Source organism: Ixodes scapularis, unplaced genomic scaffold (genome assembly GCF_016920785.2).
Source record: "Ixodes scapularis isolate PalLabHiFi unplaced genomic scaffold, ASM1692078v2 PGA_scaffold8__174_contigs__length_109621045, whole genome shotgun sequence".
Lineage (NCBI taxonomy): Eukaryota > Metazoa > Arthropoda > Arachnida > Ixodida > Ixodidae > Ixodes > Ixodes scapularis.
Window position 1 is genome coordinate 40,715,888 of NW_024609883.1, and position 25,761 is coordinate 40,741,648.

The 25,761-nt window shown below is 46.8% G+C and overlaps 1 protein-coding gene across 1 annotated transcript in view; it reads right to left on the reverse strand.

Annotated features, from left to right (window-relative positions):
- Positions 1-25,761, reverse strand: part of LOC120848271 (WASH complex subunit 5) — a 56,290-nt gene that overhangs the window by 6,794 nt on the left and 23,735 nt on the right. The window contains exons 12-22 of the mRNA XM_040220233.3: positions 24,261-24,373; positions 21,748-21,914; positions 21,049-21,124; positions 18,632-18,883; positions 6,574-6,756; positions 5,708-5,887; positions 3,584-3,711; positions 3,081-3,171; positions 1,911-2,085; positions 1,073-1,152; positions 812-915 (exon numbers count right to left, since the gene is read on the reverse strand). Of these exons, the coding sequence (XP_040076167.1) occupies positions 812-915; positions 1,073-1,152; positions 1,911-2,085; positions 3,081-3,171; positions 3,584-3,711; positions 5,708-5,887; positions 6,574-6,756; positions 18,632-18,883; positions 21,049-21,124; positions 21,748-21,914; positions 24,261-24,373 (1,549 nt within the window). The remainder of the gene's footprint in view (positions 1-811; positions 916-1,072; positions 1,153-1,910; positions 2,086-3,080; positions 3,172-3,583; positions 3,712-5,707; positions 5,888-6,573; positions 6,757-18,631; positions 18,884-21,048; positions 21,125-21,747; positions 21,915-24,260; positions 24,374-25,761) is intronic.

Sequence of the window (25,761 nt, forward strand, 5' to 3'; positions counted from 1 at the left end):
CCGAGATATCTTACCCTCGTTGGAAGCGCCGTTTCTTCTAGTTTCTGCCCATAGAAGCTTGCTACGTTTGAGGCTATCTGTGGCCCGGGAGAACCCCGTACATACAAGCAGAAAAAACGTGGGAACTATGATACCAGCAATCCCATTGTTTGTGACCCGAAACAGGGCTCACGATTGGCCGCCTGCAAGCGCTATCGGCAGCTTCTTTCGCTTCTGATCGTATTGCTAGTTCGCCGCTGTTTAGATTCGCTTTCCCTCTTTGTTCCCGGTAGTTTTTCTGCCGAGAAATGCCTGCTTCCAAAGTTAGCACTCGCAGTAGCTTTGGCCGGCGTTCTCAACGGCGGAAACAAAAAGCCGGCGGAGACAGGGACCCGTCTCCGCCGGCACCAATTTTGGGATGTTCTTATTTTTGTTATAATTGAATATTTTGCAATTTATTGTTTATCTAGGTTGCACTGTGGGTATTGTTTTTCACATTAAAGCAAAAAGTTTGCCACCAGCTAATTTTATTTTTCTACGATAGACTTCCTAATGAAGTGTCCTTTTTCTGAAGTGCGAGAACTGTAGCATACTGTAAAGTTGACCAATAATGCTAAAACTTTGCAGATTATCCTTCCTCATAGTGCTGAAATAACCCTCAAAATTTGAACCAAATTGGGTGAAGGGTTCAAAAGTTGACCCTCCCAGGCCATATCCCCCCTTAACTCCTTAACTATACAAAGCTATTGGAGTGCTTCCGATACACCAGGCTCGGAATGAACTATGCAACTCGTAGAAACAGAACACGACAATGTAATTGCCGTTTCCTCACTCGTTCATGGTCTGCAGTGCGCTGGCAAGATCCTTTGACTCAAACTTGGCCGTCGTGTAGAGCTCGTGCGAGATGGCCTTCCGCAGGATTTGCATCTGCCCCACCTGGAGACAAAATGTTTATACCATTGAATTGTTGAATTGAATTGAATACCATTGACTAAAGAGAAACAAAATACAGCCAATGTCTTGTGGATGTCCGGAACGTGAGTAATTGTATATGAACATCGAAAAGAAGCAGCTTACTCGTTTTGAGGCTCACCTTGAGCACACTCTCGAGGAAGACGGACCATGTCTTTGATACCCTCGTCAGCGCTGCACCGAACGTCCTGCCCACGTTTTCTAAAAAAAAGTATAGATTGATCCCAGGTTAAAGGCTACAGAATTCCAAAGAAGCACACAATTCGAGCGAGATAAGCTATACCTGATGACAGTTTAAGAAACGCAAGGCGCGGCTTATAATTATACTCCGTTTCATACTTCGTACACAATGCTGTCAAAGCTACTGACGTGAGAGCATGGCTTCTTCTACGGTTGCATCTGCGCGAGAACGCATGCCAATGATACGAAAGATCAAACGCCATGCTCGCGCCAGCAGCCCTGACAGCATTGGACACCAAGTATGGAACGGGTTACAGGCCGTAGGTTTTTTGGTGCTCATTTATAAAAAGAATCGGTGGACGTCTTTCGGTGTTCAAGCATTTTTCGAAAATCAATGTACTATTTCAACAATTTGTTTCGTACGGACGTAAAAAAATGGCAATTTATCAAAAAAAAAAAAAAGATGAGAGACTAAGGTTTTAAAACTTATTTTGCAACTTGCAAGCGTCATTATGAAGCTTGCAAGTTGCAAAATACTCTAGTCAAATTCAGTTCCAGGGCTACCTCACAGGTGGTGCCGGCGTACCAAAGTCTCATAAGCGATCCCCCACGGGAGCGCAAGGCTGCACAACGTACCTGGTCGCAATAATAATGATAATAATAATAACAATATTTCATTATTATATTTAATCAAACTTAAGAATGTGAACCAGATATTAGGGGTGTACGGAGTATAGATGGTTGCAAGTGACTGCCGACGGGTGAAATCGGTGACTTACGGACGAGGCCGTCTAACGGCTGCAGTGAGCTCGACAGATTGGTGAGCAACTCCTGCCACGACTTGTCCTTGGCCATTCCTTTGTCCAAGGACCTTAGGATGCCCTGGAGCTCCTTGACAATCATGAAGGACAGCAGACGGTCCAAACCTGTCAGGCCGGGCGTCCCGATGCTCTTCTATTTTTGGATAAAAGGAGAAGTTTTAACAGGGTTCTCCATAAATTTCTAACGAAATTATGTAAGATCGGTTATCACTCAACTTTTTTTTATGTGTGCATTAGTGTTTCGATTTTAAACAAGTGGTGCTGGTGTTTATGTTATACCTGCTATTTCAAATGTTTCAATTGTGAAATAGAGGCCACTGATATACAATTTGTTAAAGCATAAAATGCCTTTCAACAGAACCCCCTGCTGCAACACTCATACTGTGCTGCTTTCATCATACTTCACTGCTTTGCGCAAGTGCTTGCGCGTGAAGCCCAACTGCTTTGCACCAGGGCATGCCTGTCGTGGTTCACCAATTTGCATCGTCGCACATGCATTAAGCTTCGCCGCTTTGCGCCGGTGCACGCACCTCGAGCTTAGTCGTTCTGCACTGGCGGGCGCACATCAGGCTTCACCACTTTGCAACCGGCGCACACGCATTAACCGTCACTGCCTCGCATCAGCGTGTTTGGAGAAGCAGCTGACACAGGGATGCAGCTCGGGTAGCTCAATAAAGTCAGAAAGTTTGCTCACTATTACGAGTTGGCATTCTTTGGACACGGAAAAAAATGCCAACTTACATTCAAATAAATACGACAGTCACCTTTAGAAAAACTACTCAGTTTTTCTGCGCTCTTGGAAAAGACTGTACAAAACCACGCTCCTTAACTTGGACTGCAGCAAAAGGCATCAACAACAGTGACTGACAGGACGGGAACGAGAGGGCGCCCGTTTTGGATACCCAGGTTCCAGCACATGCTCGTTGCCTTCTGCTCTGGCTGGGCGTGCATGCTCAAAGCTCTCAAGACGCCAAGGCGTTGTCAAAGCGAGGAAGCTTGCACTAGACATGAGACAATCGAAAGACCTCCCGGCCGCTCTCGTCCTGCTAGCGTCTGTAGCCCAAGTGGCCTCTGCTGCAGTCCACGTCGAGGCAAGACAAAGTGTCGCGGCAAAGGACCAAGTTTTACCTGCAAAAGGGAGAAAAGGCTGAGGTTGACTATCTCGACGTGCGACTTGTTGTCGAACCACGAATTAGACTGGTCCACATACACGGTGGTCCTGACAAGGAAAAAAGAAAAAGCAGGGTTTAGTTGTACCTCTACAAAAGGTGCACTCCCCAAAGATTTCCAGTGCCAAGCCCTTAGACCACTAGCCAAAATATAGTGGTCTCGTTTCAAGGATAGCAAAGCGAAGCTAATTTGTTCTCCATGCGTCCCAATAGGTTATGATAGAAACTCACAATAGTAGTGTCAGTTTTCTTCTAAAAAACACTTCAATACGCCAGTATTTTTTTTATATCGAGAACCTTCTGTGCCAACAAGAATGCAACACAGTCTAACATTCCATTTTCGTGTGTTCTGGTTACTAACCTTGCCAGTATTGCACTCTATGCATGAAAGAGTCTCTAGAAGTGAAACAAGGATGAGCAGTGCACACGTCACACTCTTGGCTTTCGGGCAATGAGACTCACTTTGGGTCTGTGATGCGCAAGACTTCCCTGGCCAGCCGGCCGATGAAGTTGACCGATGCCTGGTCCAGCTGAGGAAACCTCGGAATCGGAATTGTCCGGGACTGATACACACTCTGGAAGTCTTGAACCTGAAAAAAAAAAACACATTTCTTTTTTAACGCAGAATGTGGTCTATCAACCGAATTGTATGAGAAAACCATCATGAAGAACCATCACAAAAATCCCTCTCCCGAAGAACTGTCACAAAGGACTGCGACTTCATGTGACCTCACGTGACACCATGACATCAGATAAGCTCATGTCATGCAGCCGTGTCGTCACACGACACTGCAATGTCATGTGACGCCATGTCATGTGACACACAATATTATGAGGACATCTGACATGGTGACGCGAGTCACATGACGTTACGACATACTGTGATACACATACTGTGCTGTCGTCTTTGTCAGCATAATTAAGCTATCGCATGTCAATTTTTTTTTTATTTCTGCAGTGTTTTTTACTTTTGAAGACACGAACAAGAATGGCTTGATTTTGCTCATAGCTGCCAGATAGGCACACGGTGGAGGTTTTATGACTTTTCAGTTTTCGAGTGCAGGAAGTAATGAGACAAGTACTATGGACGAGGAAACTAGTGAAACAATGAGACCCCCACTCCCCTTTTTTTTAAATGATGCCCAAACTATAATAAGGTGTTTGGTTCTAGTCCTGCACCTCTAGCATGTCATGTGACCCAATAGCAAAGATTCATGAACAAGCGAACCAATTACGGGTCATTATTAGGGGAGTGAAATCAGTGGGAATAGTTCATCCTTGACCTCTAGTTGGAGAAAAATCTGCACAGCCTTCTAGCTTTGCCAGTTGCTAACGCTTCAAGTTGAACCCCCCCTCCCCCCCCCTAAAATCCAAGACTTTTGATAAAGAGAAAAAAGCAATATAATAAATCATATCGCACTACAAAAAACGATTGACCCTAAAAATGGAGAATGTACTGTATATAAATGCTCATAGGTAACCATGCTCCCAAGTCTGGTTCGACCATCGGTGGAAAAACACTCGGCCCGTACAAGATTCTACAAACTGCAGGCATGCTTTAGCAAGCCTAGAATATTTTGCTAAAGCATAAACTCTGGCACCAAAAAAGGCAAAGTTGAGTAGCCAATCTTGCAAGTGTGCGTAAAAGAAGAAACAAATGGTACACTAATACGAGGGCAGCATAGAAGAACTGGCCAGACACAATACTGTCTCTTTTCAATCCTCTTTCTCTGGCCTTCAATTCATGCACTGCTTTCTTAGTCCCAACTAGTTGCGAGGATTGCTGTTATAGAGCTTAGTTACTGGGCGATGAAGACGGCACCCCAGCATTATTACTAGGTTTCCGTTTTTTCCCGCAGGTTTGGTGTTTTTCGGTGTCAATTTTCGGTGTTGGACAAAGAAAGGTTTGTTTATCAGGGATTATGAAAATGGGACACTGGCGTAAAATTCCTCAGCCTCCAGGCAACATGCGCGTGCCCGAACACTAGGAAAACGTCCTGGTACTGATAAGAAAAGGAAACAAGATAAGGGGTGAGGCTCCAAACAAAGGAGCAGTCTCGCGGACAGTTCGGTCGAGGTCATGTTCCGGGACAACACAAAAAATAAAGCTATAGATACAAATTCTCTTCCCGTCAAGTCGTGATTTTTTCAATAACCCCTTAAGTGCCTTGGACGAGCCGACCTCATTGGCCACTTTCTGGCTAAAAATGGCGTGGATGAGCACAGCTCGTCCAGTGGTTTTTTTGGTAGCCCTCAATTCCACGGATGAGTTCGGCTGGTGCAAGTAGTTTTGCGGCACTCGTTTTAGTTGGCAAATATTTTTTTCGCCTCGGCTGATTTTTGCGGAATAAACTTTTAAATTTTATGTGTAATACTAGAGGAATAACAATTCAAAATAAAAAAAAATATGGCACTTTTAAGTTACTTTTTGAAAAAAAAAAAAAAAGAATTTGGCACTTAAGGGGTTAAAAGACAGCTCGAATTCGGGGCATTTTGGTTTTCTCTGTTTTCGATAAAAGCCAGCTTGGGGGCTAATTTTTGGGGCCTACCAGATTTTCTTCGAAATCGTGAAACCCTAGCAGTCACCTTGTGCCTGAGGAAGGCGTTGCACTCCTGCTCGACGTTGTAGCTGACAATTCTGGACACCTCCTCTTGCCAGACCTTGAGCCCGTAGATGCTCACATAGTCCTGGATGTACTCGAAGGACCGGTAGTAGCCGTCCATCACCTTGCCCAGGGCCGTCAGCTTGGGCACCAGCTCGCTCGTCTGGAAAGGTAACACAAGGCGAGGGCGTGAGATTAGCATACTGATTTGGCCTCTGAGGCCGATTAGTTTGTTACAACAATTTGTAACAAACGTTCGGACGTTTTGAAGAATAGAATGCTTTATAACGGAAACCCACCCCCAGAACTTTATTTGTCAAAGCATCCACGCATACTGCATGGCAGGGCATGAAACACTGCAACGTGGGGTGTCAAATCACGGCGTCGTGTGACCACATTATGTGACATCAGATCACGAGACACTGTTGAGTGACTGTCCTGTGGCAACATGACTTGACACCACAATGTCATGTCTTAGTGCCAAGTGAAAAATTGAAGAGGAGGACTGGCCTTTATGCTCCAACCATGGCTTCGTTATAACTGTGCATTGCAGCATAAATACTGCCCCTCCTCCAAAAACATTTTTTTTTTCTTTCAAAAACACATTTTGTGGCATACCTGGCCTATTAGGGGGTTTTAAAAAAAATGTTTTTGAACTTGCAGTGTCCCTTCACACGGAGTGCTTGTACTTCTTGCTCTGGATCCACGTTTGACAGCTCACATAAACGCTTCATACATGAGAAGAAACACACAAAGGATTGACAGCGACCTTGTCCAGGGGTCGTATGTTTAGAGGGTCCCGGAAGTGGCCGCACCCTCTCATAAGCCCATGACAAATAAGCCTAGTACCTTGGCCTTGGGGTTGAAGACGAGGCCCGTGTGCAGGGCCTTCATGACCTGGTGCACGAGCTCCTTGCGTATGCCGTCCTCCAGCAACTGCTTAGGATCCACCTGCACTATGCCCACCAGCGTCTTCTTCATCATCAGGATGCCCTCCGTGAACACCGAGATGGAGTGGGTCAGCTTGGCCACCTGCATTATACAGTGAAGTCAGAAGTCAAGCATTGCACATCACATCATATGTTGCATATCACATCATGCATTGTGCATCACATCCACATTACATCATGCATAAAACTAGGGATGCCGCGAACCACCCTAGGTTCTATTTCAAAAGATTTCAATATTTTCTAACTGAACTGATGTTCGAATTCGAAAGGTTTCAATATTTTTGTCCGCACGGAGATTCGAATTCGAAAAATTCGCAACTTTAAAAAATCGTGGAGTTTCGAATTCGAAAAGCTCGAAGCTTTTACGGTTTCTAAAAGTTCAGGTTCGATTATTTTGAATATTTTTTTACTTGAGGTTCGAGAAATTCGAAGATTTCAATCGAGAAATTCGAAGATTTCGAACTTTCCTCGCTTCAAATTCGAGAGATTCGAATGTTCGGAATTTCTTTGGATCTGAAATTTGAACATTCCTAATTCTTATAGACATGAAGTTCGATAAATTCAATGTTTTCGAATTTCTTTCTACACAAGTTCAAAAAGTTTGAAAGTTACGATTCTCTTTTAGCGCTAAATTCGAAAAAGAAACTTAGGTTTCGAATTTATTTAAAGTTCAAGTGCGCAAAGTTTCAAGTCCGGTTTTCATGTTTTGCCACAGTTTCAGTTTCAAATAACGTTTTCACGCCTCACTGGTTTTCACGAAATCAGTTTTAGAAATGTTCGGGTGTGATATTTAGATTGCGCGAAGTTGGTCAGGCAATTAAATGAGACGACGAGTGTCCCGGATGTGCTGGATTATTTGCCAGTGCAGAGTGACGTGTGCAGATCAGTAATTGTGGCCGCCAGCCCGGGGGGGGGGGGGGGGGGGAAGAGGGGGGTCTTTAACATGCATCACGCAGTAGTGATCACACGAACACACTGTTTAATGATACCCCTCCAGTTCGAAACGGCCAGGGGCAGGCAGGTGGTTGAGGGTCACTTGAGGCTCAGAAAAACATTGAAGCGATCTGGCAAACTGCCCCCCTACCCCCTTGCACGTTGGTAGTAATCAGCTCAAACGCCGCCCGAGTGACGCTGGCATATAGTAAGTTTAGTTTGTACATGATGCAAAATTCTGAGACTGAGAATGAAATTTGAAAGAAAAAGTGTAAGAAAATAGAAAAAAGGCAACAGGACAATGTCTCTGTAGTGGAGATGTCCAGTACATAAAACTATTTATTATACTTGACTACACAAGGTACAGCAATACATGAGCGCGTTGGCCCCGGTGCGGGCGTGTCTCTCCGATCCCGAAAGTGTAACTCGAAACTGTTTACTCAAACGCCCGCGCCCTCCGGCGGCATACCTCAGCAGGCTCCAGTTGCCAGACGCCGGAGGTGAAACCGAAACTAAACGTGTGGCGAAACCGAAACTAGACGTGCGATGTCCACACTACTCCCCCTTCCAGAAATGTTGAAAAATTAAAATAATACATGCACAAATCGTTACGGCACAAATCGTACGGGTTGACGAACCCTTCGTCCACCACGCGTCGTCGGAGAGTCTGCAGAATTTCTCGCCGGCGCACTAGTTGGAGTGGTGATTGAATGCTCGAGGTGAGCCGGCTTTAATCGATCCACCGAAACCACATCTGATTGTCCGCGCACTTCGATTGTGTAGTGTTTCGTACCACGACGAATGACTTTAAACGGGCCGTCGTACGGCGGCTGGAGGGGTTTTCTCACAGCATCGCGGCGCAGGAATATATGGTTACAAGTGTCAAGTTCCTTAAACAGGTACACGGTAGGACTCTGTTTAGCACGGGTTGGTGTCGGACGGAGGCTGTCCATGATTGTCCGTAAGCGTGACACGTACTGGAGGGGATCTGGAAGCTGCTCGTCTATGTTGGCTGCAACGAATTGGCCGGGGAGCCGCAGGGTAGTGCCGTAGAGCAACTCGGCGCTGGTGCACTGCAGGTCACTCTTGAGTGTTGTGCGCATGCCCAGGAGGACGAGTGGCAGCACTTCGGTCCAGCGTGAGGGCTCGCCGTAAGCGGTGATTGATGCCTTCAGGTGCCGGTGCATCCGCTCCACCAGGCCGTTAGCTGCGGGGTGATAGGCGGTGGTGCGAATCCGATGTGTTCCCAAGAGCGTTAGGAACTCTCTGAAGAGGGCAGATTCGAACTGGCGGCCACGGTCGGTTGTGACCTTAGAAGGTGTACCGAAGCGCGCAATCCACGTCTGCAGAAACGCCTTAGCGACGGTTTCCGCGGACATGTCTCGCAGGGGGATAGCCTCCAGCCAGCGGGTGAAGCGATCCACACAAGTGAGTATGTAGGAACAGTCTTGTGAGGGTGGCAGAGGTCCCACAATGTCAATGTGAACCTCGCTGAACCGGGCATCGGGCGGCAGGAATGGAGAGAGCGGAGAAACAGTGTGACGCTGCACTTTAGAGCGTTGACACTGGGTGCATGTGCGAGCCCAATCTCGAATGTCCGTGTTCATGCCCGGCCACACATATCGGGCTTTCACCAATGCTTGTGTGGCGCGGATTCCGGGATGGGAGAGGTTATGCAGAGAGTCAAACACTGAGCGTCGAAAGGACTTCGGCACGAACGGGCGCGCGGTGCCAGTGGAAATGTCGCATGTGGGGAGCTGAGTGCATGTCGGTAGGGGCACGTCTTGAAGAATTAGCGTTGCTGAAGAAGCACGTAGATCTCTGAGCTCTTCATCTTCTTTCTGAAGCGTTGCCATCTTGTCAAAATCAATGGGAGTAGCGGACGTAAGGCTGCCCACGTTGGCGCGTGAGAGAGTGTCAGCTGCGGTGTTTTCAGTTCCCTTTACATGGCGGATGTCGGTGCAGAACTCCGATATGAACGCCAGATGTCGAACTTCTCTTGGGGAGAGCCCATCCGTTTTGGTGGTGAAGGCGTGGATCAGGGGCTTGTGATCTGTCATGATGTGAAATGACCGTCCCTCTAAGAAGTGGCGGAAGTACTTGACCGCCATGTAGACTGCCAGCAGCTCGCGTCCGTAGGTGCTGTAGCGAGTTTCCGCAGGTGACAGGGACTTGGAGAAAAATGCCAGAGGCTGCCAAGTCTCACCAACAAGCTGCTGTAACACCGCGCCAACGCCGCCATCAGATGCGTCCACCATGAGGCGTGTAGCTGCATCTGGTTGAGGGTGGACGAGGAGCACAGCTGCCGCCAGGTCTTCCTTGATCTGCACGAATGAGGCCTGGGCCTGGTCCGTCCACTCCAACAGAGCGGTGTTCGGTCCCGGGGATGATAGGAGATTGTTCAGAGGCTGCAGTGTGCGTGCGCAACCTGGGAGGAATCTTCGGTGGAAGTTAATCAATCCTAGAAATTGCTGAAGTTTTCGTTTGTTAAGTGGCTGAGGGTAATCCCGAATAGCTTGCACCTTATCGCCGAGCGGGCGAAGACCGTCAAAGTTGATGCGATGTCCCAGAAAATTAATTTCACTAGCACCAAACTGACATTTGTCTGGGTTGATGAGTACACCATATTCTTCGAGGCGAGCGAAGAGTTGTCGCAGATGTTTTGCATGTTCTTCGGCAGAAGTGCTGGCGACGAGAATGTCATCGACATACGCGTAGCAGAAATCCAGGCCCCGTGTTATCTCGTCGATAAACCTCTGGAAAGTCTGCGACGCGTTCCGAAGTCCGAAGGGCATCCGGGTGTACTCAAACAACCCAAACGGCGTAGTGATGGCCGTTTTTGCAATGTCAGCTTCTTCCACTGGTATTTGGTGGTAGGCTTTGACAAGGTCCACCTTAGAGAACACCGTTGCTCCGTGAAGAGTGGCTACGAAGTCGTGCAGGTGGGGCACAGGGTAGCGGTCTGGTTGGGTCACTTGGTTGAGGGAGCAGTAGTCACCGCAAGGACGCCAATCTCCAGGAGTGGACTTTGGGACCATATGCAGTGGGGACGACCATGGGCTGGAGGACGGTCGCACGATTCCGAGTTCAAGCATGTGCTCGAACTCTCGCCGAGCCACGTTCAGTCGCTCAGGTGGTAGTCGGCGAGGGCGTGCATGAACGGGTGGTCCCGACGTGATGATGTGGTGCGTGATGTTGTGCTTTATGGGGCGAGTTGTGGTCACTGGAGACGTCAGGGAAGAAAACTCACGCAGCAAATCCTCGAAGTCTGACCTGACTTGCGGTCGAAGTAGTGTTGAAGTCACCGCCCCCGTGGCCTCCGCGATGCCGTGCACGGACAGGAGCGTTGTGGCATCTCGTAGCCGCGTGTTGCGCATGTCAACGAGGAGACCGAAGTGGCGGAGGAAATCAGCTCCGAGGATGGCGTGACTGACGTCGGCAACCAAGAAAACCCAGCGAAAAGTTCGGCGTAGACCGATGTCCATCGTCTGAGAGCGCTGGCCGTACGTTGCAATTTTTGTAGCATTCACAGCTTGCAAGTTGTAGCTTGGGCGCCTCAGACGATCGACACGGGAAGCTGGGATTGCACTAACCTCTGCACCTGTGTCCACCAGAAAGCGATTCTTGGATACTTTGTCCACAACACAAAATAGGCGTGGTTGAGAAGGCACTCCTGATATGTGAGACAATTTTCCAGGTTGAATTTGCGCTTGGGATGGCACGAAATGTTCACTCTTCAAATTAATTTTGTTATTATGAGAACTGTTCGTTGAAGGCTCCCCCCGCTGCTCATTTTGGCTAGTTGGGCAGGTGGAAGATGGAGAAAAGCGGCGCGCTGGGAGGCCAGGGGCACCGGCCGCTTTCAGTGCGTGGCCCGGGTGTTTCCCTGTTGAGCGCAGGGCAGGACGCACTTGGTGGCGTTGTCGCCAAAGCGGTGGTGGTACCAGCAAACTCGAGTACTCTCAGGCGCGCGCGACGACCCACGAGGGCGAGAAAAGGAGCGAGGGCGTCTCGGCCGTGGTTTTTCCAGGGTTGCAAGTGACTGCGCGATGCGCTGGACCTCGTCGCGCAGGGCTCTGAATTCCGTGAAGGAAACCAGGTTCTTTACTTCGTTTGAGGCTGGAAGCGTTTGAACCGAGCTGTCGATGGCAGAGATGCTGGGTGACGCAACTTCCACTACCCTATCCGCCAGGGCAGCGAGATCGTCAAGCGTCATGTCTCCGGCACCCGCCAACACCATGCACACATTAGCTGGTAGGCGCTGCAAAAACAACTGCCGAAGGAGCGACTCGTCGACCGTCGAAGCTTTCTCCCCGAGCAGCTGGCGCATCCCGCGGAGTAACTGGGACGGTTTTCGATCCCCCAGGTCCTCCGCAGTCAGGAGCTGTTGCAGGCGCTTCTGCTCGGAGAGGGTGGTGCGGCGGACGAGCTCGAGTTTCAGCCGGTCGAATGGCTGGTCGGCCGGGGGAGAGAGTATGATGTCGCGCACCTCCGCCGCTTCCGTTGGGCTGAGGGCGGCGATTACGTGGTGGAATTTCGTTTGTTGGGAAATTGTACGTCTCGTCGCAAATTGGGCTTCAACTTGCGCGAACCAGAGGGCTGGGTCCGCCGGCCAGAAGCACGGAAGTTTGAGAGCGACGGTGGAGACGGTGGGGGAAAGCGGTGCCTGGGCGGCCGTGTCAGCCGCGGAACCGTTGGTGGAAGTCATGTTTGCTCACCGGTGGTTGCTTGGGGTCGTGTGACCGAGGTGTGCTGTCCGGAACTCCGGGTCACCAATTATGTAGTGGAGATGTCCGGTACATAAAACTATTTATTATACTTGACTACACAAGGTACAGCAATACATGAGCGCGTTGGCCCCGGTGCGGGCGTGTCTCTCCGATCCCGAAAGTGTAACTCGAAACTGTTTACTCAAACGCCCGCGCCCTCCGGCGGCATACCTCAGCAGGCTCCAGTTGCCAGACGCCGGAGGCGAAACCGAAACTAAACGTGTGGCGAAACCGAAACTAGACGTGCGATGTCCACATCTCAAACTCAGCTCAGGACAACGTCTCAAACTAAACTCAGCTGAAAACTCAGCTCAAGAATAATGTCTCAAACTCAACTCAACTGAGTTTGAGACTTTGTCCTGTCCCCTTTTTTCTTTCTTACACTATTTCTTTCAAATTTCATTCCCAGTCTCGGGATTTTGCATCATGATCAACATACAACAGCTCGCCTGCACCTTGACAATTTTTTAGTTTGTAATTGTTATGGGGGTTTATTTTCGGAGACTGAAGAAACGCCGAGCAAAAAGCACAGAAGCCGACACAACTTGAGGCCGCAGAGCGTTGTACCATACGAGCAGCGTTTGAAGAGGAAAAATGGGGGGAAGGGGGGGGGGGGAAGGGGGGGGGGGGAAGGGGGGGGGGGGACTCCACTCTCTTTACTCCCCGCTCCCCCTTCCCCTCCCCTTTCCTCCCCTCCCCTCTCCTCCCCTTTCCTCCCTCCCTCCCCCCCCCCCCCCCCAGATATTTCGGACTGTTAAAGAAAACAATACGGGGAAAGAGGACATGGTCGAGCTTATTTTAATCTGAAATTATTAATGCATATGTATAGCTACTGTCGCTCTTCACTGCATAAAAGATAGCGTAGATGGTCATTCTTAGAAACTCGTCAGAAGGCACTACTTGTCACATGCTTAGTGGTTCGGAAGTTCAAAGCTATGTCTTTTCGACCTAAATAATTGTGCCATTAGTAAAAAATAATAAATAAATAAACATAATAAATGCAAAAAATAAAAAGCTGGAGAAAAGAAAACTATCAAGAATCCGCCGGAAGTGTGGTATTCTTGCATATTCAGAGGCCCTGAACTACGACACAAGTTTCTCCTACCAAAATGTGTACAGGCTAAAAGAAACACGTCCCAAAAAAGTGAAATGAAGAAGAAAAAAAAAATAAATGTTTCTTTTTGTTTTTTGTTTTTTATGACGTGCCGAATTTTAACAATATTAAAAATCTTTTTCCCCCGAGTTAATTTATTCCTCAACGTGAAAAGAACAATATATACATTGATTTGTATCCTGCAGATAGTAATGATATGTACTGTCTGTGGTGTTAATTTAAATGCGACACCTCAAACAATTTCAACGAAAAAAATTGCCAAGTTTAGGGCATAATTGCCCGCAGATACATATTTGGATATTTCTTCGAAACTCGTCTTGAACAACAATAATCATATCTTAAGCCGACACTTGCCTAGGTTATACATTGATCATTCTTAAAAAGTTTAACATCTGTACCATAAATAGCTTCGGCTATAGCGCGCTTCAAATATGGCACAAACGACAATTGTCAAAAACCCGTCGTCCTTCCTCGCTCCTTCGGGAATCTATTTCTTTAAAACCAAGCATGTTAGATGATTGAAATAAACGGCATTGTCTTTCACAAAGAATGCAGCACCACGTGTAAAAATGCGAGAAAAAAAAAATTACGAATGTACCTCACTGCTTAAATCCAAATGAAACCGCCCCCCCCCCCCCCCCCCCCCCCCCGTCTTTCGAAGTTCAACGAACTTCGAACTTTTACCCTAAAAATTCGAAGTTCGTCGAACTTCTCACTTTTCAGGAATCGAAAGTTCGACAATTTTCGAATTCTTTAGATTAATAAGTTCGAAAATTATCAAATTTCTTAGCGTAGGAAGTTCGAAAGTTCGAAAAGTTTCGAACTTTTTAGTGCAAGAAATTGAAAGTTCGAAGATCATCAAATTTTTTAGTCTGTCAAGTTTGAAAGTTCGACAAGCATCGAATTTTGCAGCGTAATAAGTTCGAAATTTCGAAAAACGTCGAACTTCTTAGTTTACCAAGTTCGAAAATTCGACTTTCGTCAAATTTCTCGATATGGAAAGTTCGAAAATTCGAAATCTTTCGAACCTTTCGAATCGCTTGATTCGATCATCGAATCTTCGATTCGAAAAAAGTTCGCGGCATCCCTACATAAAACATCACGTCAGACATTGAACATCCTCCTCATGCATCGCACATCACATCACACACTGCACATCACGTCACACATTGTGCATCACGTCTCACATTGCGCACCACGTCAGACATTGCGCACCATGTCAGACATTGCGCACCATGTCAGACATTGCACATCACCTCATATATCGCACATCACATCATGCATTGCGCATCACGTCACACATTACAGATCACATTAGACATTGCGCATCACGTCACACCACCTCCGACTGGCCATCACATCTGACATCGAGAGGAGTGCATGCTAGCATGGAGAACAGACCAAACAAGAAGCCATGTCCAAAGTAGGACCAGACTGGTAAAGCTCGTCTCAGACAACTCTTTCTGTTTTTTTAAAGGGACAATGAAGGCAATTTCGAAGATCTTTTTGGCGATTGAACTGGGTTCCAGGCACGTCTCAGGCCACGCTGCCCAAATTTCAGCCGAAACCGGCGCTTGTGTGCCGCGCGAATGAATTAAACAGTCGCGGTAATAATCGTACCGGGATCAACTGGGGCGACGTCCCGAGGGTTGCGGGAGAAGCCAGGAGAAGCGGAGCTCACGTGACCGATGCGGGGCCAAGAAGCGCGACGTCACAAGAGACGCGTCAGCGATTGGTCGAAACGAGAGACGCGCCCTCGGTCAAGTTTTCGTTCGCGATTTTTAGAAATACTGTTCTAATTTCCGCTTGAATAACCATCAAAAGTATAAATCGGACCGAAATAATTACTGAACCGTAAATAAAGCAGCATCATTGTTTTTTTCTTTGCTACGCTGGATGCGAAACCGGCAGCGAGCAACTATGGGCAAACAAAATAAAAACGGTACTCGAAAGATTTTGCAAAATGGTAGCTGTGGATGGCTGTTCTAACGGTTGACTGAAGACCAGTATTCGTTCGGGCAACGCTAGTTTTTACGGGTGGGTTTCTGTTGGTGTTCTTTGACTACGAAAAGAGGGCGTCCGCGGAGGAACCGGATCCCGGAATGGCGGGATCGCTGCCGCTTTCCCTTCGGCATCTCCCCCGCGTCCGTCCTTCAGCATGCGGGCCGCTCGTTGCCGGCTGGGCGTTCTCCGTCGGGTGATGGCAGAGGCCGCCACACACATACTCCCGTTCCGTTTGTGTTCGGTCACTCAACGGAAGCTCGAACTCGCTCGCGAGAGCGGCATTGCCGTCCATGTTGACAGATTCGGCGAAACGACCGCACCACCGCGCTGCTATAACCCACTGCTGTAACCAGTCTCGATCTCCTAAATACTACCGATACCGACTATTCACACTTGACGTCACTCCTACGTCACCTCCGTTTTCGGAGGCCCAGAAACGAGAATGGATATTGTTTAGTTTCGGTTTCTTTACTGCTTTCGTAGGCACATAAATACTCGTCACAATTGTCTACAAAAAATTGGGCAGCATGCTATGTTCCCAAGAAGCATTAAAACACCATTTAAAAAAATTAAATAAAATCGTCTTCATTGTCCCTTTAAGGCTGGTTCAGATATTTACGTCGGACTGCGACCAAGCGCGTTGTGATCTCTCGTGACCGCTTACAATGAGAGAACACAAAACACATCAAGGAAACGTACCCGCACTGGTGCCTTCAGGTAGCACTGAAACTGTATAACCAGATTGACAGTTTTACAGTATTTGCGAGGTTAAATCTATGCACCATTCACGAGAAATGGTCCCTTGTAATGTTGTCAAATTTATTTCAAGTAGGGGTGTGCGAATACCGAGTAATAGTTTTCAAATTGAATACCGAATCGAATTAAGAAAAAAAAAAGCCGAATATTGAATCGAATATAGAATAGTGCTTTTATTTGTAGGAACTTTTCAAAGTGTGCTGCGAATGAGATTATTATATGTGCAGAGTATGCGGCTGGTGTAGAATATGTGTCTCGTACGGAACAAAAGCTAAAATGTATAAAAATTCTGGTGAAAAAAAAAAAAAAAGAAGAAAGCAGCTGCTGCTGGGCGTTGGGCACTGATGATCCAATTTTAAGGCACAAACATAATCTACCTACCCTAAACGTCACGAAAATCCCAAAGTTACAACCACGCATGCCTTTTTTTGTTGTTAAAAACACAACCTAACACCGCAACTTTTTTTTTTGTAATGTTTGTATATCTTAGAAAAGGGGCATTTTGCGATATTTGGTCTCCCTTTTAAGGAAGAAAAAGGGCATCTGGGATTTTATTTCACATAAATAAACAGGTAGGGGTCAAATCTGAGTAAACAGGCTTAAACAATATAATCTGAAGTAAGAAGAAACATGTTGATAGGTGGCGCAAGTCACCATCCAATTGCTGCTATGCGTCCATTCCTCCATCCATCTCTCCTGTTTTAGAGAGCCTTGATTTAAAAGAGGGAGCAAGCGAAACTGAAACCTAGGAGACGGCTCCAGGGCAGATTGGTTGTGAGTGTGCATGTATTGTATTGTCACGTGGAAAGAAGGCGAGCAAACGGAAAGAGCGACAACGCCTGCCCTGCCTCCCCAATCCCGATCGATGCTTTCGTCTTTCGTCTTTTCGTCACCTTCTCGCAATTCGCAATAGACCCTTTGCGAAAATCCCAAAAGCCCGCACGCGCCGCGCGACGAATAATGGGAGTCCTCAATACGCTCTGCCTCCCACTACCACGTGACCACGTGGCAGACGCGAGCCGGCGCAGGTTACCACGGCAACACCTTTTGAAGCAGCTGAGTCGGGCGAGCAATGAGCCAAAGGCTGCCCCTTCCTCATCCCTCTCCTTTGTACCGGCTCTGTCGTCTGCTGCACCAATGCTTTGTCGAACCTGGTCGAAACCTGCCACGGTTGAGGTGCAAACTAAGTGGATTTGGTGACATTTCCTTATGTGAAGGTAAGTTACGACGAATAACATATTAAAATAAGTTCACCTGTCACGATGCCTTTACGCTGCCACAGATACGGCACGCCACCAACGACGTACGACTCGGCGGATGGGCAGGATGGCGGATGGCTGCAACGGCTGCTGGCGCTAGCTGCCGGGACGCGCGTGCAGTCGCGTAGGCCCAACGAGAAAGCACGTGATCTGTACCGAGGGTTCCCAAAATTCCCTGCCGTCGTGGCGCTGTACGTTTTGCCAAGGGTCCATTCAAACGCGGCTATCGAACGGTTCGAAACCCTCTCAAATCTAGGCACACTATTTTCCGTTCCATTTTGTTCTGAATCAGAATTTGTGGCTTGTGATTCCAAAAGAATGACGACGATAACTCGGCTGGTTTCATCGGCGTGGTTAACGTGGTTTTCTTTCTGTGATTGTGCAGTCGCCGATTTCTGTGAGTGCGGCCCCAAGTGCGTTTTACATCGGCGCTTCAATTTGAAACGAGGGGCTTTACTTGTGAACAGAATTAGGCATGGTGCGGAATTCCGTCCTCCCAACAATTTCTCTCTAAAAGCAGCGCAAACGGGATGTTTTGGTTGTGATTCAAGCATAGATTTTGTCATGATTGTGAGTAAATCTCCGTGCTATAAAGTTTGCGGCATTCGTTACTTTTCGTTTTTCTAACCTGTGCGTTAGATTTTTGTGGGATGGTAGGACCAAGAGGTGTTTCTCGCATGGTCTGTCTAACATCACGGTGCTAACATGGGGAGAAGAAATGCCTTTTTTGTCAGCTCCGCGCCGACCGAGCGTCTTTGGCCGAATATATAGAATATTCGAGTGCCCGAATTCTAGGAATTCGATTCGCGAATCAAATTATTCAGGAACTTTCTATTTGATTCGAATTTGTATATTCGAGTATTCACACACCCCTAATTTAAGCCCTCAATAGAAGAATAATAGTTAATAAAAAATTACAAAAATATATATGCAGATTAAAAGTGTTCTAGGTCTACCCAATAGATGGTACCAGTGAGCTAGTTTTGGAAGAGAATGCAGTGCACTTGGTCACAGTCAAACCCAAATGCGTGAACCAGCCTTTACCTCGTAGCATTGCATCCCATCATTACATTCTAGCATTGCGTTGCAACGTTTCCCTGCAGAGTTACCTAGCAGTCATACCTCGTATCGAGGTTCCAGCTGAGCATAGGTCTTGAGCTGGTCCTTCATGAGCCGGGTGGGCACCTCCTTGATGGAGGTCGTCTGAAGCTCCACAATCCTGGCCAGAAGCCCAAACATGGTCACCGGGATGATGTGCAGCACCTTGCGCACATAGTTCACCAGCTCGTTTGAGTAGTACTGCGACACCGACACCAGGTCGGCACTGTTGGCTTGATTGATGCGAAGTAGCGGCAAGTCCAAAGCTGTGGCCAGCTGTAACAGGAAAAGGTCACAGAGTAGCCATGGCTGCTAACATAATTATGAAGTGTACCCCAATTACGCGTCTCAAAACAATACCGCCTTTAGTTAACTTGGGATCTCCTGTGGCCACCACATAGTCCGGAAACTTTTCAAAACCTGATACATCCTTGTTTTCAGTCCCGGTTTTGCCTATTGAGGTGACGAAGGACCTAACAAACTCCGAAATGCGATCACTGCAGGAGATCTTTAACCAAATAACGGCAATATTGTTTTGGTCATATTTCTTGCAAGTGCTTGTTTGCTTGTTTTTACAAGTTAGTTTGGCCCACTTTCATATGCACGGTGGTCGCCAAACTTGTACGGAACATGGGAACTGTGCATTATTACCTGGGAGAACTATCCTGGCGGGCTTGGTCAAGTTTTGTGGCTGCTCAGGTAAAGATTGAATGAGCAGAAAATAAAAGTTGATCAGGTGTGAAAAGATAGCTGTTTCATGAGATAGTTTGCAGCTCGCGTGTTCCGTACAAGTCTCGGTGACCACCGTGCTTGCAGTTAAACATACACTGAAAAGCCTCAATTTACATTTTAGAAAAAAAGTGCAAACTGCTGTGTTCCAAGGTGAAATTTAACCACAATTTCCATAATTAAATCTTAATGACAACCACAACCACAATGAATATCTCACAACACTGATCCTTATCGTTTTCTCAACACCTCTTTGCTCTAAAAATATGGAATTTTTTTTTTTTTTTTTTTTTTTTTTATTTTAGAGGGAGTAAAAGCTGTTTGCTCCCATTCAGGGTCAACAAAAACCTCACCAAGGGCAGAAAAAAAAAAAAAAAATGGGCTGCAAGTTTGGTTATTTTTCCAAACATGTTTATTTACGACAGCTTCATAGGGTGGGTGGTGCTCTTATTTTGGGTGGTGCATAGGGCAGGATGACCGTTAGTCATTCAGTGACTAGGGTGGCTGGAAGGCTGGCGCTTTCAGTTTACCGTACTGTAATATCCCGAATGCCCGGCCCCCAAAAGACAACCCACCCCTACTTTGGCTCAATTTGCTATTTCTTGAAAAACACCGAGAGACAGCCCACTTCCAGTAATTGCAGGGCCCTGGCCAATGGTGAAATTGGCAGAAATGGTGTTATTTAGAGCCATAACGGGAGATAAGCGAACGCTGCTGACCGGGAAGGGCAGCAGTGTTCAGTTCATCGCCCCTCCCCCTGCAATCACAACTCTTACAGGTCACAAAATCTAAAGCTAGCATTTTTTAAACTTTCTTTGATCACACACTGAGAGTTAACTTACTCCTTACTTTCACCCGCTTTGCTTTGGATTTTAGGTGGGCTATCTGTTCGGATTTTAAGGTAGGTGGTGCCTAGGGCAAGGTTCTGTATGGAAACAGAGTGTGTCACAACATTGCCTCTTTGTGATGCTGCACGCGCTTCCCTTCAGCACAACTCGGATACAAAGCCCCTACGCTGAATTTATCTGGGTCAACAAGAGATTACAAGTGCACTTTTTTGCCCATTTCACCCCTTCTTGTTCCACACACTCTTTCTATACTACCTGTTTCCACTGCTCTTTCTTGCCCTTTCCACACCTCTATGCTCCACGCGTTTTCCAGCACCACCTACTTCTGTTCCTCCCGTTCCTGCGGGCTGGATCCGTAGCTCAGTCAGCAGTGCACTCCGCTTCCACGCCGGTGACCGGGGCTCAATCTCTGGCACCGGTTTCCATTTTGTTTCAAGATCGTTCAACGGTTACGGACTGACCGACCTATGCATTTCATAACTATGCGGCACCTAAGGTTGGTTGTACCCATAAAGCTACCACTTTGGAAAGCAGTAGTGGCTTTTTCATCTAGTTAGACCCAACATAACAGGAAGCACAGTAGCAAGCGATGAGTAGATTCGCATGAACAAGCATGACAAGCAATTTCCAAAATAATTTTAAAATGCCCCGGACGTGTAGAAGAGAAAGTATTCGCTCCCCTCTATACTCTGGTCTCGAGTTCACTTAACGATAAACCGCAGTAGACGCTACAAATCATCCAGTCAATGCAGCGCTGTAAACATATCCCGCGACTACATGTCCCATGCATTGCTCCATGCCTGCACAATGGGTATTTAATGAGCATATGGTATTGAACTGAAGAAAAAAAAGAATGAAACAAACCTTGAGGAACGTGGCCCGGAGTTTGATGACCATCGAAGGGTCGTCTCGGATTCCCTTCTGCATGAAGGGGGTGTAACTGGAAAAGGCACGAGTTCGTCTGCTTAGAGCAACCACTTAGGACCCGGGTTCTCGAACTGGGTTCCTAGGAACCAAGGGGTTCCCCAGAGTTTCCTCGTGGATTTTCCAAACTCTCAAACTTTCCTCGAACACCCCCGTCTTCAAGGTAAGTGTTCTCCAGTTTAAGCACTATCTCCCAGCAGATCGGAGCCTCCCATTCATGCACAACCATGAGCCAAACACTACTAAGCATGCGCATTATTGTTGACAAGGTTTGCAGGCTTCTGCACTGCGGTATTACAACAATGCCGAGATTGTAAAAGTCTCCCAGGCTATTAATAAAAGAGAAAAAAGGGTTCCAAACCCAGACGAAAATCAGTCCACTTCCAGCTGGATTATGAAACTGGAAATGAGCCAGTCCAGCTGGATTTCAGCTGGGTCCAGTTGGATTCCAGCTGGACCCAGCTGGAATCCAGCTGGACTGCTTCATTTCCAGTTCCATAATCCAGCTAGAAGTAAACCGATTTTCGCCTGGGTTAAGTTTAAAGGCCCTCTGGCTTAAGGCAACTTTTCAGAACTCGAGGATGCAACAGTGAAGGACACAGTCCTCTGAGAAAGAAGGCACGTCTAAGTGGCACGAACCCGTCAATGATCTCCCAGGCATAGGAGAGGTCGGCGATCACTTCCAGGGTGACGAGGACCTCCTCTTTGACGTTGATGATCCTCAGCATGCTGTGAAGGAACTGCCGCGTCTCTGCCAGAAACTGCTTCACCTGGAGGTTGGCCTCCAGCTGGTGGTACTGCTCCACCTGAAGAGGACGCGAGACAATGCAAGACTCAAGAAACCACAACGGATGAAATCTGCCGAGACTAATACGCTTTAATGTAACCAGAACCCCACGAGTCTGATTGTGATAGCTTCGAGCCGGCGTAAAAGTATACAGTGAAATCTCGTTGATACGACCCCGCGTGATACGTTTTCCGGTACAATACACTCTTCTTTTCGTTCCCGGCCAACGTCTCATAGGAACAGTGCATGAACAGAGAATGTGTTTTATCAGTCAATTTTTATGAAGATCAGTAACTTCTTAGGCGTAACCTTTGGCTCTAACGAAAGACCGACACTGAAAGCGTTACACCTATAGGAAACCATATAACAAGACCTCAGTTCCCTGGCAGGATTTGAACTCGCCACCTTGATATTGTGAGCCAAGTGCTTTCCCGACTGAGCTAGTGAGAGACGGTGTTTGGTCTCGATGCAAAAAAAGATCCTTTATAAAAGGGCAAAACAGCGCAAAAGGACACGGACAGGGAAGATGTACACACATGGAGCGCCTTGTGTGCATACATCTTCCCTGTCTGTGTCTTTTTGCACTTAATACGCCCGTGTCCCACTAGAGCGACAGACAGAAACAAATGACAGCGACAAGCCTCAAACCAGAGTCTTTCGCGATTTGAGAGGCTTTGAAAAATAAAGGAGGCTATGCTCAAACACGTGCATCATGCACGCGAGGGTATCTTTGGTGGGCTTGAAATTGCTCGTGCTTACCTCACAAGCACCGAACGACCAAACACCTGCCAAAGGCACCATCGCGAGCATGCTGCATGGGTTTGAGGCTTGTCGCTGTCTTTTGTCTCTGCCTGTCGCTCTAGTGAGACACGGGCATTGCCCTTTTATAATGCAAAACCAACTAGCCCAACTCACCCCTATGCTATAAGAAAGAACCTTTTGCGCAGCATTCGAAGGCCGCGCCCCAGGCGCGCTTGTGTTCCTCGCGGCCGTGAAAGTATGTGGGCATGGTGGGCATGTCATGCTGAGCCATCTCACGGCATTTGTCAAGAATGGGTGCGAATCTTTGACACACTTGCTTTACACCATGGAGATGGTGTAAAGCAAGTAAAGCGAATCTTTGACACGCCTGCTTCCACCATGGACATGGCTGCTTCGCAGCCATGGCCATGGTGGAAGAAGAACGAGGAGCTTATAGAGAGTGTAATGAATGACAGAAGCAGCAAAAAACACCGATAAGTGTAAGGCCTATTGCACATTCTGTGCTTGGCAGTCTTTGTCAGCATGATCAAGCATGTATATTTTGATATAGAAAATATGATCATACTTTCATTTGTAATTACTTAGGTAATATGGCTACAGAAGTGAGTTTTAACAGATATTAAAAAATTATATTTTGATATTCCAGTTTACTAGCACCAATCGCGTTGCAATAGGGCACGAATGACCTGTTGCGCGACCGCGATAGTCATGGCTAAAATCAAGTTACAACCAGCCTTCACAAGACTCGCAGTCACGTAACGACTGAGGTAGCTACGCGGTGGTTGGCCGCAACTACCGCAAACAACTGCCCCAACTTCGACACCCAATTTTAAAAACAGTGCCAAATATTGAAACAAAAGAAGCAACCTCAAGCTAATATTTAAAAAAAAGAAAAAAAGTGGGCCGATTCTAGAGGCAGTGCAACAACGGCAGTATTGCACTGCCCATGAGATCAAAGAAAGTTTTTTTACCATATTTTGTGACTATTTCTTGGTTCCCCGGAAAATCATATCAATGAGATTCCACTGTAGACAAAGCTGCTCGGAAAAATAGTTTTAAATCTTTTAAACTTTGTCTCTAGTGTTATTACACTCTGGGCACAGATAAGGCGAGTTCACAAATGTGTTTGAGTATGGCCAAGTGCCTTGTGCCCTCTTGTGACTGCTTACGACCAGAAAACACTGGCACAGATTCTCAGGTAGCCTTGAAACATTTCCGATCTGTGCATAGATTTCTTAAATTTTTTATGCATAGTACTTTCACAGTAGGCTCGAAATAATTCTGACACTGTTTGTTTTAGGTAGTCACAAACGGGCACAAGACGTTCTGCCGCACTGAAATGCAGATGTGTGAACCAGCCTCAAGCGTAACTAGGACCCTAAAAGTTGTTTGTCCGATTGCGACATCTTCGAGCCAGTGGAAAAGCATAGACAAAGCTGATCGGGCAAGTGAATGACAAAATTCTTGATTCTGTTCCCAGAATGTTACATCAACTATACCAGTGTTACTATTGCGTGAGCATTTACGCTACTGCATGACAAGTGAACAAAAAAAAAAGAAAAGAAAGCAAGTGAAGGAGGAAAGATAGTCCATCGTTTGTTACCTCTTCTAGAGCCTGTATGAGCTGCACTATCTTGCGCCCTGTGCCCGTGGTGTCCTCGTAGTCGAGCGAGTCAATCTCCTTGCTCATCTCGGAGAACCATGCTTGCAGGTTCGCTGGAAGACACCACCGGCAAAACAGTTGTTTCTTGTGCCACGAGTAAATCAACAAACTGCACAATGGACCCTGTGCACGCCCAGGACCAGGAAGGCGCAGGAAAGAGATGAAATGCACAAAGGTCTCAAACGCAAGCAAAGTTTACTGTCCGAAAACATGTTTTTATATGTGACCATACATTGAACTCAAGCGGCCCCTTCCAATGGTACTTCACAAATAGTACAATTGACACGGCAAGTTGAAGTCTAAAGAAGAGTGAAATTACATCGAGTTACATAAACGTTTAATTAAAAAAGCAAACTACAAGTTGCTGATTACTGCTCACCTAAAGAAAAAAAAACAGGCCCGACTTTCACCTTTTTTTGTTGTGTTCGTTATGTTTTGATGTTGCTCACGGCGCCTTATCGCAGACACGCGAGCTGGATAACCACCTCGTCACGGGAGCCTAGAGCTCAATCGGTACCTATTTAATGGCTGCGAGGATGAGCAAAGGGCTTTTCCTAGGTCCGGTTGCCACAGAATAAACACTACCAAAGCCAGGCCAGCGTCGTCGATTCCCCCTCCAGAGCATAACAGATGCATCACAACCAAAAAAAAAAAAAAAAAAGAAGCCCTAGACAATTCTTAACGCAGCTTTCACATGGGCTGTAGCACAATAAAAATGCGGGTGCGTACAATAAACTTAGAAGCCTTTCGAAACTTCCCATATTTTGGCCCTTTTCGTCCTTTCTCCATTTAAAGGGTAACTCCGGTGCATTTTCTCGATTTTGGGGTTATGACTGATTTTAGTACAGGAAGTGTCCCTAAATGACAAGGTGTAACATTTTTTTTTTTTTTTTTTTCGATGACTTCTGTAGTTTAGTAGATATTTGATCTCAAAGTTCTGTTTCGGGAATGTACGGCGATACCAAAACTACTGGCTCGAGCATGATGGTAACTCTACTCTGGTGATCAGCTGCATGGCCATCGTGTGAAGCAAATCTCCTTTCGCAGTACAGCAAGACGTTACGACTGGCCTAGTCGCAAGAGCAGTCCCAATCAGTCAGGTTAGATGCTACGGCTGTTTTACTGCTTTACTTCGTAGATATAAAACACCGGTAGCAAATATTAATGCACATTCATAAAGTTGCCAGCCAAAAAACGAGTTTGCTACGATGAACGCAGGCTCAGAACAAGCCCCCACTTACCATATTAACTTAAATATAAGTCTACAATTTTTTTTTTTTTTTTCGGGAATGTTGTCAAAAGTTAAGGGTCGACCTATAATCGTGACCAAAACATTTCGACCTACATTAGTGACCAAATTTAGCGACCCTACCATGGACATGGAGCTATAGAGTCAATAGGCCGGCGTCGCCGCAGAGCCGCGCTGCTTCTTGTGTCAGAA